The sequence below is a fragment of the Chiloscyllium plagiosum genome, chromosome 10, assembly GCF_004010195.1.
Source record: "Chiloscyllium plagiosum isolate BGI_BamShark_2017 chromosome 10, ASM401019v2, whole genome shotgun sequence".
NCBI lineage: Eukaryota > Metazoa > Chordata > Chondrichthyes > Orectolobiformes > Hemiscylliidae > Chiloscyllium > Chiloscyllium plagiosum.
This window is the reverse complement of record NC_057719.1, coordinates 47,353,154-47,367,603: the sequence shown is the minus strand read 5'-3', so window position 1 is coordinate 47,367,603 and position 14,450 is coordinate 47,353,154. Positions and strand designations below refer to the sequence as shown.

Below are 14,450 nucleotides of genomic sequence, written 5' to 3'. Positions count from 1 at the left end.
CTACCAGCTTGACTGACTCTCTGTGGGTGGCACGGTGGCACAGTGGTTAGCACTGCTGCCTCGCAGCGCCAGAGACCCGGGTTCAATTCCTGTCTCAGGCGACTGACTGTGTGGAGTTTGCACGTTCTCCCCGTGTCTGCGTGGGTTTCCTCCGGGTGCTCCAGTTTCCTCCCACAGTCCAAAGATGTGCAGGGTCAGGTGAATTGGCCATGCTAAATTGCCCCTAGTGTTAGGTAAGGGGTAAATGTAGGGGTATGGGTGGGTTACGCTTCGGCGGGTCGGTGTGGACTTGTTGGGCCGAAGGGCCTGTTTCCACACTGTAAAGTAATCTAATCTAATCAAACCATTGCTGACTGTAGCTGGGAAACAGATGAAAAATTCTAAACAGGTCCTATTCTTAAATTAGTGTCCGGTCCATGATAAGTTTTGTTGTAACAGGCATAATCACTAAGATTCTTTGAAATAGATAAGAGAAAGATCATGATTTGAAGTAAAATAAAATGTGTGAAGATTTGAATATAATTACCACTTAAACTTGCAAGAACCTGAAACAATTTCTGGTGCAGCAATAAGTTGATGTTTAAAAATGTCAAATACTAATTTAATTAAATTAAACTGTATAAATGTTATTGTGTTCCTGGAGAAGTTTAAACGATTAACCTACTTGTTAATATAATTCCTTTGAACCTTAACACATACAAGTAAACATTATCCCTACTCAGAATCTCAATAATGTCTTAAATAACTTAATTACAAGACATCTTATGTCATCCTTCTTCATGGCTTATGACTCTAGATTGCACACAGACCTTCAGTATTGTAAAAGCTGTACATGCCAAATTTATTTACTTTTTCCATTAAATATCAAGCTGTTCATTTACATCATTGTGAATGTTTTCTTCATCCGATTCTTCCCAGATACCTTCAGATGTCCGATTATCATCATCACCTTTAACTGCACCAACTTCTTCTTCTGTTCGTAAGAGGGCAAAAGATTCTGCAATAAACTCTCTGCACATGGGACATTGCTTGAAGTAGTTCACACAACAGTCACACAGACAGGCATGTCTGCAAGGCAGCAGAACCCAGTTCACAGGAGCATTCTGACACACAACACAATCCTTGCTGCTTTCACTTTGAGAGTCAAGCTCCTCCTCTGTGGTGCCAAATTTTTCCAGGAGTTTTTTATCCAGGCTAGTTTCTGAAGGCAGTTGTGCAGGCAAACTGGTTTCATCCACAGGTACAAAAAGTCTCTGAGTAATTAAAAAGTAGCAAGATAAAATTAAAATAGGAGAATACAGCTGGTTATGTAATATCTATTCTGAAAACTAATCACTTTATTTGCTAAACAGCCAGAGCTAAATCAATACAACTGCAAGAAATATTCCAAAAACTTCATATGCAGTCACTTTTGTTTCCTAGATAAATGTAGGACACTAAATAATTTACTCGTATTCAAAAGGAGATTTTATGCCTAGCTGAATAAGAAGGCACTTGTTGAAAGAAGCTACCGACAGCAATGCAGCACTCCCTCAACTGGTTTCACATCTAATGTGCCACAAATGATACAATATAATAAATAACTGATGTATATGAATGCATACTAAATGACATTTATATTGTAATGTTTTGAATTTATTGGACTTTTGATAGAATTTTCAGCTCACTGCTTATATTAGGAAGTGTTTCACAGTAGGAACGCGTAGAAAAGGGAAAGAGAAAACAAGAAGCAGAGGCAGAGTAACAAGTAACATTCTCGGATAAAGGGAGAGAGACAAATACTAAAACTAGCTGCTGAGCAATGGTGGTAATTTATATGCTCTTCATTGAAAGTGAAGGGTGAAATAAAAAGATGAACACAAAACAGAGGAGCAAAGGGAAAAAAAAAATCGAAGGAAATCATTTTGAAAACACGGTGCAAAGTAAGGATTGCAGAGGGATTCACTTAAGAAATGTAAATATGCCTATGTTGAAATATAATTCTGAAGCAATCATGCATAATGCTGCAAAATGAGTTTACCTACAGATATCCACACCAATGAGTTCCAAATTTTTACTTAATCACAACAGAGGCCAAATATCTCCTCACAAAAGAGCAGGTATCACCAGGCTGCTCTCAGCTATGACTCAAACTAATTCACAGCAACTATAGCAACTTCAAGGGAATAAATCTCACACCCACCTTCTAAAAAGGTACCTGGGGAAGAACATGATGGTCAAAATAAGTAATTTTAAAAGTACAGCATTCATAATATGAATATTTTGAAATTTAAAAATTGTTAGTATTTATGTTTGTACATAAATGATAAATAGCCATTTAATAAAATACATGGAAGCAAGCCAATGAAGAATCCAATTAGTCTATCAAGAAGCTTGACAGAATCTAAGTTAAATTTAATACACTAACTAAATGTTTAATGTTTCTTAATACATTTAAAACTATACAGTGCCAAATGGCTCATCAACCAAAGGCTGAATCATACATACAACCAAGATCACGGGTTCCAATCAGAGTCTGTTCAGATTCATGTAATTGAAGCAGCAGTATGAATATAATTGGTTTAATAAAATTACAGTTGATTACAACATGAACTATTTTGTCTAACATACCGTGTCAACTCTTAAAACCAAAACTAATCCCACTGTCCTGTACTCTCAGTCCCATCTGCTCCAAATGCTCACATGGTATTCCTTGACTAGAAGAGGGTGGTTTGCAAGCCTGGAACTGTTTTACTTGGGATACCTGCACAGATAAAAGCCATTCACTCACCCAGTCCATGGCGGTGTTGTATACAGCGCTCAAACATCCTCCCCAAAACCTTCACCTAAACCAACCATGATAACAATCTATCATTTTCTCATATGCTCATGGAGCTCACCCATAAATACGCCTATACACTCACACCAACCACTCCTTGTGGTAGCAAGCTGCATAGTTCCACCACTCTTTGGACAGTGCTTTTTCTGAACTCTTGGCTGGATTTCTTGGTATCTTATACTTATGATCACTACGTATGCTCTGTCTCACAGAGAAAACATTATTTCTGTAACCACTATTTGGAAGTCTCCGAATAGGTCACTTCTCAGCGTACATTATTCCAAAGAAAGAGATCCAGTCTGTCAATCCTTTCCTGACACACTAACTCATTTATTTCTTGTATCATCGTTGTAAATATTCCCTGCACCCCTTATTATGCTGCAATATAATTTTAATATTGTGCCCAAACCTGCAGGTGTTCTCTCGTGTGTGATTGAACTAAACTTCAATACAGGCTGAGCATAATCTACCAACTTTCAATTCCTTTTCTCGAAAAGTAAACTCTAGGGTATGGCTTGTCTTTTGTGAAAGAAAAGACATGATCTTGCTAACCCACAGTGCAGCATGTGTTTGTAGTCCAAGATCACTTTGCATAGAATCCTCTCTTTTAGAAGACAAGTGTGGTGCTGCACCTAAAGTAGAAAGTACTTCCACTCACAGGTAGCTTAGGTCGATTTTATGTGATTCTGTTCTTCTCAGGCCATTGCATGCGCAAGCAGAACATTAAATCTTCTGAGCATTTTCTAGGAGCATCACTCGACCTTTATTAATGGTAAAGGTTCATCTTGGAGTGCCGTTACTAGCGGTGTTCCGCAAGGATCTGTTTTGGGACCATTGCTGTTTGTCATTTTTATAAATGACCTGGAGGAGGGGCTAGAAGGTTGGGTGAGCAAGTTTGCGGATGATACGAAAGTCGGTGGAGTTGTTGACAGTGAGGAAGAATGTGGCAGGTTACAACGGGATATAGATAAGCTGCAGAGCTGGGCAGAAAGGTGGCAAATGGAGTTCAATGTAGTTAAGTGTGAGGTGATTCACTTTGGTAAGAGTAACAAAAAGATGGGGTACTGGGCTAATGGTCGGATACTTGGTAGTGTGATGAACAGAGGGATCTTGGTGTCCATGTACACAGATCTCTGAAAGTTGCCACCCAGGTAAATAGTGCGGTGAAGAAGGCATATGGGTACTGGCTTTTATTGGCAGAGGAATTGAGTTCCTGAGGACATGTTGCAGTTGTATAAGACTCTGGTGCAACCGCATCTGGAGTATTGTGTGCAGTTTTGGTCGCCATACTATAGGAAGGATGTGGAGGCACTGGAACGGGTGCAGAGGAGGTTTACCAGGATGTTGCCTGGTATGGTAGGAAGATTGTATGAGGAAAGGCTGAGGCACTTGGGGCTGTTTTCATTGGAGAAGAGAAGGTTTGGGGTGACTTGATAGAGGTGTACAAGATATTAGGGGTTTAGATAGGGTTGACTATGAGAACCTTTTTCCACATATGGAGTCAGCTATTACGAGGGGGCATAGCTTTAAATTAAGGGGTGGTAGGTATAGGACAGATGTTAGGGGCAGATTCTTTACTCAGCGAGTCGTGAGTTCATGGAATGCTCTGCCAGTAGCAGTGGTGGTCTCTACCTTTTTATGGGCATTTAAACGGGCATTGGATAGGCATATGGAGGATAGTGGGCTAGTGTAGGTTAGGTGGGCTTGGATCGGCGCAACATCGAGGGCCAAAGGGCCTGCACTGCGCTGTATTTTTCTATGTTCTATAACCTCTGCTGGGCTCCTGCTACTTGCCCCTGGAAATATCGGAGAGCAGACAAAATGTGGCTGCACATTCCAATTACACATGCCTAGATGTTCTGCAGGTCATGAGAGAGAAGGGATGTACTGCTTTTGACAGCAGGCAACATGAGGCCACCCCAACCAAAGACTGCCACTTTTTTGTTTCAGTAGGAGCAAAAACGGGAGTGTCGACCAGGGGTCTGATGGAAAGGCGAATCACTGATTTGAAAACTTACCTCGTAAATAGGTGGAGAGCACGCTGAGCAGGAGTGGACACGGGACTGCTGAATAAGTAAGTAATACATTTGGGTGGTTGCGTTACACTACTTAGGCAGTATCTCCCACCCATCCTCGTTCTCTAACCAAAAAAAAGTTCTGTGCGCCAGATTGGTAAGGGAACCAGTTTTTAAAAGTTTTTCAACAGTCTCTTTGGCAATTTAGAATAGTGGAAATGGAGGTTAGGGCAGTTGAATTTAGAATGTGGGAGGTAGCAGTCACCAGTAGTGTCCCTGCTGACTTCCACTGCAGGAAGTGCACCCAACTCCAACTCCTCGAAAACTGGAGTTGGAGTTGGATGAACTTCGGATCATTCGGGAGGCAGAGGGGGTTACAGGGGTAGTCACTCCTCAGCTGCAAGACAAAGGCAGCTGGGTTACAGTCGGGGACGGAGAGAGATAGAGAGAGAGAGATAGAGAGCGCGAGAGCGATAGAGATAGAGAGCGCGCGATAGAGAGAGAGCGCGCGATAGAGAGGAGAGTGCGATAGAGAGAGAGAGAGAGAGAGAGAGCGATAGAGAAGGTTGAGAGTAGTGAAGTCAGAAATAAGGTTTCAAGTTCGCAAGAGTTCACCGGCAAGCAGGAAGGTCGTTTGAGGTGTCTCTACTTCAACGCCAGGAGCATCCAGAATAAGGTGGGCAAAGTTACAGCATGGGACTTCAATGTTGAGGCCATTTCGGAGAAATGGGTAGAGCAGGAATGGTTGTTGCAGGTTCTGAGATTTAGATGTTTCACTAAGAACATAGAAAGTGGTAAAAAGAGGGGGAGGTGTGGCGTTGTTAGTCAAGGACAGTATTATGGTGGCAGAAAGGACGTTTGAGGATTCGTCTACTGAGGTAGAATGGGCTAAGGTTAGAAACAGGAAAGGAGAGGTTACCCTGTTGGGAGTTTTCTATAGGCCTCTGAATAGTTCCAGAGATGTAGAGAAAAGGATAGCAAAGATAATTCTAAACAGGAGCAAGAGTGACAGGTTAATGGTTATGGGGGACTTTAACTTTCCAAATATTGACTGGAAATATTATAGTTCGAGTACTTTAGATGGGTCAGCCTTTGTCCAATGTGTGAAGGATGGTTTCTTGACACAGTATGTAGACAAGCCAACAAGGAGCGAGGCCTCATTGGATTTGCTACTGGTTAATGAACCTGGTCAGGTGTTAAAGATTTGGAGGTCAGGGAGCACTTTGGTGATAGTGACCACAATTCACTTATGTTTACTTTAGCGATGGAAAGGGATAAATATATATCACAGGGCAAGAGTTATTGCTGGGGGAAAGGCAATCATGATGCAATTAACCAAGTTTTAGGATGCATAGGATGAGGACAGAAACTGCAGGGGATGGGCATAATTGAAATGTGGAGCTTATTCAAGAAATAGCTACTACGTGTCCTTGATAAGTATGTGCCTGGCAGGCAGGGAGGAAGTGGTCGAGCGAGGGAACCATGGTTTAATAAAGAAGCTAAATCTCTTGTCAAGAAGAAGGCGGCGGCTTATGTTAGGATTAGAGTTGAAGGCTTAGTTAGGGTGCTTGAGAGTTACAAGTTAGCCAGGAAAGACCGAAAGAGAGAGCTAAGAGTAGCCAAGAGGGGACATGAAAAATCATCGGCAAATAGGATCAAAGAAAACCCTAAAGCTTTCTATAGGTATATAAGGAATAAAAGAATGATTAGAAAAAGATTAGGGCCAGTCAAGGACAGTAGTGGGAAGTTGTATGTGGAATCTGAGGAGATAGGGGAAGCGCATAATAAATATTTTTCATCAATATTCATACTGGAAGAAGACAATGTTGTCGAGGAGAATATGGAGGTACATGCTACTAGACTGGACGGGCTCGAGGTTCACAAGGAGGTGTTAACAATTCTGGAAAGTGAGAAAATAGGTAAAAGTCCTCTGGGCTGGATGGGATTTGTCCTAGGGTTCTCTGGGAAACCAGGGAGGAGATTGCAGAGTCTTTGGCTTTGATCATTATGTTGTCATTGTCTACAGGAATAGTACCAGAAGACTAGAGGATAGCAAATGTTGTCCCCTTGATCAAGAAGAGGAGTAAAGTCAACCCTGATAATTATAAACCAGCGAGCCTTACTTCGGTTGTGGGTAACATGTTGGAAAAGATTATAAGAGATAGGATTTCTAATCATCTAGAGAGGAATAAGTTGATTAGGGATACTTAACACGGTTTTGTGAAAGGTAGGTCATGCTTCCAACCTAATTGATTTCTTTGAGATGGTGACCGAACAGTTGGATGAGGGTAAAGCGGTTGATGTGGTGTATATGGATTTCAGTAAGGCATTTGATAAGTTTCCCCACAGTAGGCTATTGAACAAAGTACGGAGGCATGGGATTGATGGTGATTTAGCAGTTTGGATCAGAAATTGGCTAGCTGAAAAAAGACAGAGGGTGGTGGTTGTTGGGAAATGTTCATCCTGGAGTTCAGTTACTAGTAGTGTACCATAAGAATCTGTTTTGGGGCCACTGCTGTTTGCCATTTTTATAAATAACCTATATGAGGGCATAGAAGGATGGGTTTGTAAATTTGCAGATGACACTAAGGTCGGGGGAGCTGTGGATAGTGCTGAAGGATGTTGCAGGTTATAGAGGGACATAGTAGGCTACAGAGCTGGGCAGAGAGGTGGCAAATGGAGTTTAATGCAGAAAAGTGTGAGGTGATTCACTTTTGAAAGGAGTAACAGGAATAAAGAGTATTAGGCTAATGATAAGATTCTTGCTAGTGTAGATGACAGAGAGATCTCAGTGTCCATGTATACAGATCCCTGAAAGTTACAACCCAGGTTGATAGGGTTGTTAAGGCTACATATGGTGTGTTAGCTTTTATTGGTAGAGGGATTGAGTTTCAAAGCCATGAGGTCATGCTGCAGCTGTACAAAACTCTAGTGCAGCCGCACTTGGAATATTGTGCGCAGTTCTGGTCAGCTCATCATAGGAAGGATGTGGAAGCTTTGGAAAGAGCGCAGAGGAGATTTACTAGGATGTTGCCTGGTATGGAGGGAAGGACTTATGAGGAAATGCTGAGGGACTTGAGATTGTTTTCGTTAGAGAGAAGAAGGTGGAGAGGTGACTTAGCTGAGACATAAGATAATCAAAGGGTTAGATGAGGGCTCTCAGTGAGCGCAACTTTCCTCAGATGGTGATGGCTGGCACGAGAGGACATAGTGTTAAATTGAGGGGTGATAGATATAGAACAGATGTCAGAGGTAGTTTCTTTACTCAGAGAGTAGTAGGGGCGTGGAATGCATTGCCTGCAACAGCAGTAGACTCACCAATTTTAAGGGCATTCAAATGGTCATTGGATAAACATATGGATGAAAATGGAATAGCATAGATTAGATGGGCTTTAGATTAGTTCCACAGATCGGCGCAACATTGAGGGCTGAAGGGCCTGTACTGCGCTGTAATATTCTATTTTCTATCAAGGTCGCTGCCTTAGCTTTAATTACTAATTTCACAAATAGGGGAAGTTATCCAATGAAGCAGACTGTCACATACAAGACTGGGTGCCAGCCAAAGTTCCTTATAATTTTTCTTGCGATTGTGTGAACCCCTGAGGTCTGTGCACGGTATTGGCTTCCAAAAGTGGAATCCATGAATCTGTACGCTGATCACTGTGCACGGAGCTTCCTTGAGGCCGCATGGCTGAGAGGAAGCACAAGTACCAGGCATTTCCATCATGTGCACTGAATATATCTCAATTCACCAGATACACCGGTGTTGCATATTAGTAATACATACTCATCAGGTTTAACTCACTATCATACCTTCTCACTTTATCTATTGATGTTCTGTTGAGCATCTCATGTCTGCCCTGGTCACGGTTTTCTGGTTCAGCCATTATGGCTGCCTTGCTTGGTCAGGCTGGCTGGGTCAGATTAGCGGTTTACAGTGCATACTGCACAGGATTGGTTATCAGTGATGCTTCTCATAAGCCTGGACTGTGTGCAGTTTCTTATTCTACCCTCTGTTGACTTTCTTAACCTTCAATTATTCCCTGATATCTTTATTCATCCAGAGAATTTTTGTTAAGTCTGTTCTTTCGTTTTAGTGGAACAGGTTTATCACTTTAAATGCTTTTGTTTCTGTTCTACATTGTTGCTTGCCATTACTGCCTTTTTCTTTGCAAAGCCTATAATCTCAGCCCCTCAGACTCAGTTTATCCCCAACCTATCTCAAAACATAATGTATGACTAATGTAGCAATGTCTTGCCATACATATCTATTTTGGTTTATTCTCATTACCGGATCCAATAAAAAAAAACTTCCCTTATTGAACTATACGTTGGATCAGAAAATCAACAATACACATTGTAGAAACTCCATTCCCTTATTTCCATTAGCTACTTCTACTGTTCATGAACTCAATGCAGCACAGAAGGGAGCCATTTTGCATATTGTGCCTACACAATGTTGACAAAATCTGACTTCATTAATCCCATTTTTCGTTTTTGCTTCTGAAGGCTTTGACAATATACATGACTATCTAAATACTGCTTAAATATCAAAAGAGTTTCTGACTGAATCATCCTTCCTGGAAGGGAGTTCCAGATCCTACCAACCTCTAAGTGAAAATATTGCTCCTCAACTCTCCACTTCGCATTCATAAGCATCTTCCTAGCAATTAATATCAAGGTAGTGACAATCTCCCATTTTCTTTAAAAAAGCCAATTCCCTAACTTGTCTACATTTTTCTTCCTTCACTTTCATCATTAGGTCATCTGTAGACGACACCTGCACCTGTGACTAAGTCTTTATTATGTTTTATCCTTATTCACATGGATTTTATTTTTGTCTAATTATTTTGTCTCTTCCTTTACAGGTGACGTGAAATATCCCATATCCTTGGATCTGCTAGGCCACACACTTTGGGATTGATGTTCTTGGTTACGGAAGATGCTATCTATCCTCTATTATAAAATCGTCTATTACTTTTATAATTCTATTCTAGTTCTTACTGGTTGGACACAACCAACATTTGCTGGACCTCTTTTGCAACCTCTTCTAAATCCACACTACCCACATCCCCATCAGTCACACTCTCCGTTTCCTTAAATTCTGCAGTGAACTCATCTCTTTATTTCCAAAGCCTTTCCATTTTCTACAAGGCAAGGTCAGGAGTGTGACGGAATAATCCATCAGCTCCAATAACACTCAAGAAGCTTGACATCATCCAAGACAAACTGCTTGTTTGATTGGTATCACATACATTGCTTTAACCATTCACTCCCTCCAATGCCAACATATAGTCACAGCAATGTATGCCAGTTACAAGATTGCACCACAGTAACTCACCAAGTCTCCTTCAAGGATAAGAAAACACACTGTGAGGAGGTTTCAAAAAGTGTTGAAACAAGTTAAGTGAGTGGGCAAAAAATTGGCAGATGCATACAATATTGCAAAGTATGAAATTATCCACCTTGGCAGGAAACCTGAAAATGCAGAATATCATGCAAGTGGATAGAGACTGTAGAACATTGCAGTACAAAGAGACCAGAGCAATTAGGAAGGCAAGTGGAATGCTAGCACTTATTGCAAGAGGAATAGAGTTCAAGAGTTAGAAAATCTTACTACAACTGAACAGGACATTGGTCAGAATGCATCTGGAGTACGGTGTTCTGTTTTATCTCCTTAGTAAAGGAAAGATTTAACTGCTTCCAAAGCAAGTAGCTGAACAGGCTGGGGCTGTTTTCCCTGGAGTGTCGGAGGCTGAGGGGTGACCTTATAGAGGTTTACAAAATTATGAGGGGCATGGATAGGGTAAATAGGCAAAATCTTTTCCCCGGGGTCAGGGAGTCCAGAACTAGAGGGTATAGGTTTAGGGTGAGATGGGAAAGATATAAAAGAGTCCTAAGGGGCAACTTTTTCACACAGAGGGTGGTACATGTATGGAATGAGCTGCCAGAGGAAGTGGTGGAGGCTGGTACAATTGCAATATTTAAGAGGCATTTGGATGGGTATATGAATAGGAAGGATTTGGAGGGATATGGGCTGGATGCTGGCAGGTGGGACTAGATTGGGTTGGGGTATCTGGTCGGCATGGACGGGTTGGACCGAAGGGTCTGTATCCATGCTGTACATCTCTATGACTCTAAGTATATCTGAGAAAGTCACAACACTGATTCCTGGGATGAAAGGGGCTATTTTACGAAGAAAGGTTAAGCAGACTACTTCTTTATTCATTACAGTTTAGAAGACTAAGAGACAATCAATTGAAATACAAGATACTGATGGGTCCTGATGGAGTAGAAAACATTTCCTCTCGGGGCGGGGGTTTGGGAATCAAGAACTGAGTACAGTTTCAAAATAAAATCTCCCATCATTTAAGGTGAAGATGAACAGGAAGCTTTTCTTTCAGAGCAATGCAAAGTCTTTTTAATTCTCTTCTATCTTTTCTCAGTCTACTGCTTTGCCAGTCCTTAAGGGCTGAAGATGATTTGCTTCCACTCAGCCAGTGAGTGCGGTGGAGGGTTGTAAACGGGCTGACCGGCAGGTTGCGGGGGGATGGTGAGGTGATAGGAGGTAGTGGGTTCTGTACTCACTAAATAGTCCAATAGTCCAATGGAGCCACACACTCTGCCTCAGGCGGGGCAGGTGGGTGAATGGGACACTCTAGATTCTGTGCACTCTTTTCACTTAGCCTCTACGTACTCAATTCACAGAGGCTTCTTCTCCAATTCATGCATTCTAGGGCAAGTGACTCCCACATGTCAGCAGAAATGTTGCATTTATTTAGGGAGGTTTTCAAGACATCCTTGTCCTCTGCCCTGTTAGAGATTACTTATAATTGAAGAGCTTGCTGTAGAGCATTTCTTTAGGAAATTTTTAATTAGATTAAATTACTTACAGTGTGGAAACAGGCCCTTCGGCCCAACAAGTCCATACCGACCCTCCGAAGAGCAACCCACCCAAACCCATTCCCCTACATTTACCCCTTCACCTAACACTATGGGCAATTTAGCATGGCCAATTCACCTAACCTGCACATCTTTGGACCGTGGGAGAAAACCCACACAGACATGGGGAGAATGTGCAAACTCCACACAGACTATTGCCTGAGGCGGGAACTAAACTGGCGCTGTGAGGCAGCAGTGCTAACCACTGTGTCACTGTGCCGCCCCAAATTGTCTGTTGAGCAACTGGACAATGTGGCCTACTTGTCACAGCTGGGTATGCATAACCAGTATCTCAATACTGGGAATACTGGCCAGGGAGCAAACTCTCACATTGATACACTATTCTGCCAGTGGGTGCAGTGTTGTACGACAGCAGTGGACTGGTACAGAACCTTAGTTTTCCGGATGTCCAGTCTGAGGCCTATTCTCTCAAACACCTTGGTGAACATGTTAACAGTGCTTGGTCTCTGCACACTCAAACATCATCTATGTACTACTGCTTGACGACAGAAGTTGTCTTTTATAGATAGCAGTGGAGGTTGGATGTTTGAATATACTCAAGGGTAAGATACATGGATTTTTGATTAACAAGGGAATCCAGGGTTACAGGAACAGGCAAGGAAATGGAATTAAGGCCATAATCAAATCAGCCATGAAATTATTGAATCACAGAGTAGGCTCAACAGGCAAGATAACCTATTTTTACTCCTATTTCCTACTATCTTGTGCATTAAACCTAACCCAAAGCAAAATGGTTGTAGTAGTTGGAGATCATAATCTCAGTCCAAGGATATTGCAGCAGGGGGAGTTCTCCCTGACACTGTTCTAGACATTGCCTAGCACTTGTGTGATTCAGTTGTTGCTTCCCAGTTACCAATTAAAGCCTGAGTGTCCAAGTCTTATTGCACATGGACATGGACTGTTTCAGTATTTGAGGAGGTGCAAATCTCACTTAACACTGTGGATTCATGGGTGAACATTCCCACTTATGAAGGGAAGATCATTGATGAAGCTGCTGAAGGTACTACCTTCAATGATCTTCCCTTCATAAGTGGGAATGTTCACTCATGAATCTACAGTGTTAAGTGAGATTTGCAACTCTTCAAATACTGAAACAGTCCATGTCCATGTGCAATAAGACTTGGACACTCAGGCTTGAACTGGTAACTGGGAAGCAACAACTGAATCACACAAGTGCTAGGCAATGACTATCTTGAACAGGAGAATTTGACCACCTCTCCTTAATATTTTATAGAATTATTATTATTGAATTCACCACTATCAACAACCTGGGGATTACTATTGACCAGACACTAAACTGGACCAACTTTATAAGTACTGTAGCTGAGGAGGAGGCAGAATCTGGGAGTTGAGGCAACAAACTCATCTCCTGATTCTCAAAAGCCTGCCCATCATCTACAGTACACAAATCAGGAATGTGACAGAATATCATCCATTTTCATGGATGACTGTATCTCCATTAATACAAAAACAGCCCATTTTACTAGTATCCCATCCACAATCTAAACATTCACTCCCTCGACAGAACCTTTCAAACCTGCAATTTCTACCACCTAGAAGGACAAGGGACACATGGGAACACCATCAACTGTCAAGCTATACAGCTTCACGACATATGGCTGTTCCCTCACTACTGCTTGTTCAAAATTCTGAAATTCCCTTCTGAACAACATTCTGGGCGTACCTAAATTACACGGACTGTAATTGTTCATGGTCACGGCTCACTACCACTTTCACAAGGACAATTAGAGAAGGGAAAAAAACTCTCGCCTATCCAATAATGAACATGCTGTATTTTTTTTCTTTAAAACCTCACTGAGCTGAAATTTCTGCTTCTTATTTTCAAAAACTAATACTGCACCATGAGGATTTATAATTAAAATAAAAAGGTAGGCATAAAGAACTCCTTGGAGAGGACTTAAACCTGCAACCTTCTCTCTCAGATGGTTTTGTACTGAGCTACAGCAGTCAAAATCTTTAAGTCAATACCTTCTCCCCATTAGGGAACTAAATGCCAGTCTCCCAATTGATGTGCAGCAATATTAACCATGATATTAATAAGGAACTGCATAGTTTTAATTGTTACTTTTGCCAGTTTCTAAACTCACCTACGCTTTTATTATTTATGCTTAGCAATCAGCAATAATGCTCCTTGCTCTCTCCATAATCAAACAGCTTAATAACAATCTCTCTCAGGAAACAGTAGAGAAAACAAGCTGAAAATCTTAGCTATAATCTTTATGCATGTAAACCATAATATAGTGGCATTTTACTCTCAAAGGCTCTCTGTAATAAACCTTAGGAGAAATATTAGAATACATAGTTGATTCCATTCTCCTATAATCACGACAACTGGTAGACCTACCTTAAGGTCATATATGTGACCTTGTGCAGTCAACAGATACTGGTACAAGATTCGGCAGGTGAGTCTGTATTTCTCATCTGGAACATGAATTACTGTAACCATAGAAACCTGAAGATACAGAAGCCATGTATATTGTGAAATTTTCTGATTAAAATGTAAACACAGCAACAAAAACATTTAAACAGCTTGAATTTCTAAAAGGTAGTTTGACGGATGATTTACTTAACCAATTGTATCAAGCTGAAGTTTCTGAGTAATTGCACAATACAGCCTGAAATATTTAGTTTAG

The 14,450-nt window shown here is 41.3% G+C and overlaps 1 protein-coding gene across 1 annotated transcript in view; it reads right to left on the bottom strand.

Annotated features, from left to right (window-relative positions):
* Positions 1–245: 245 nt before the first annotated feature.
* The window catches only part of cgrrf1 (cell growth regulator with ring finger domain 1), a 33,080-nt gene continuing 18,875 nt past the window's right edge, over positions 246–14,450 (bottom strand). The window contains exons 5-6 of the mRNA XM_043697688.1: positions 14,162–14,269; positions 246–1,253 (exon numbers count right to left, since the gene is read on the bottom strand). Of these exons, the coding sequence (XP_043553623.1) occupies positions 858–1,253; positions 14,162–14,269 (504 nt within the window). The 3' untranslated portion in view covers positions 246–857. The remainder of the gene's footprint in view (positions 1,254–14,161; positions 14,270–14,450) is intronic.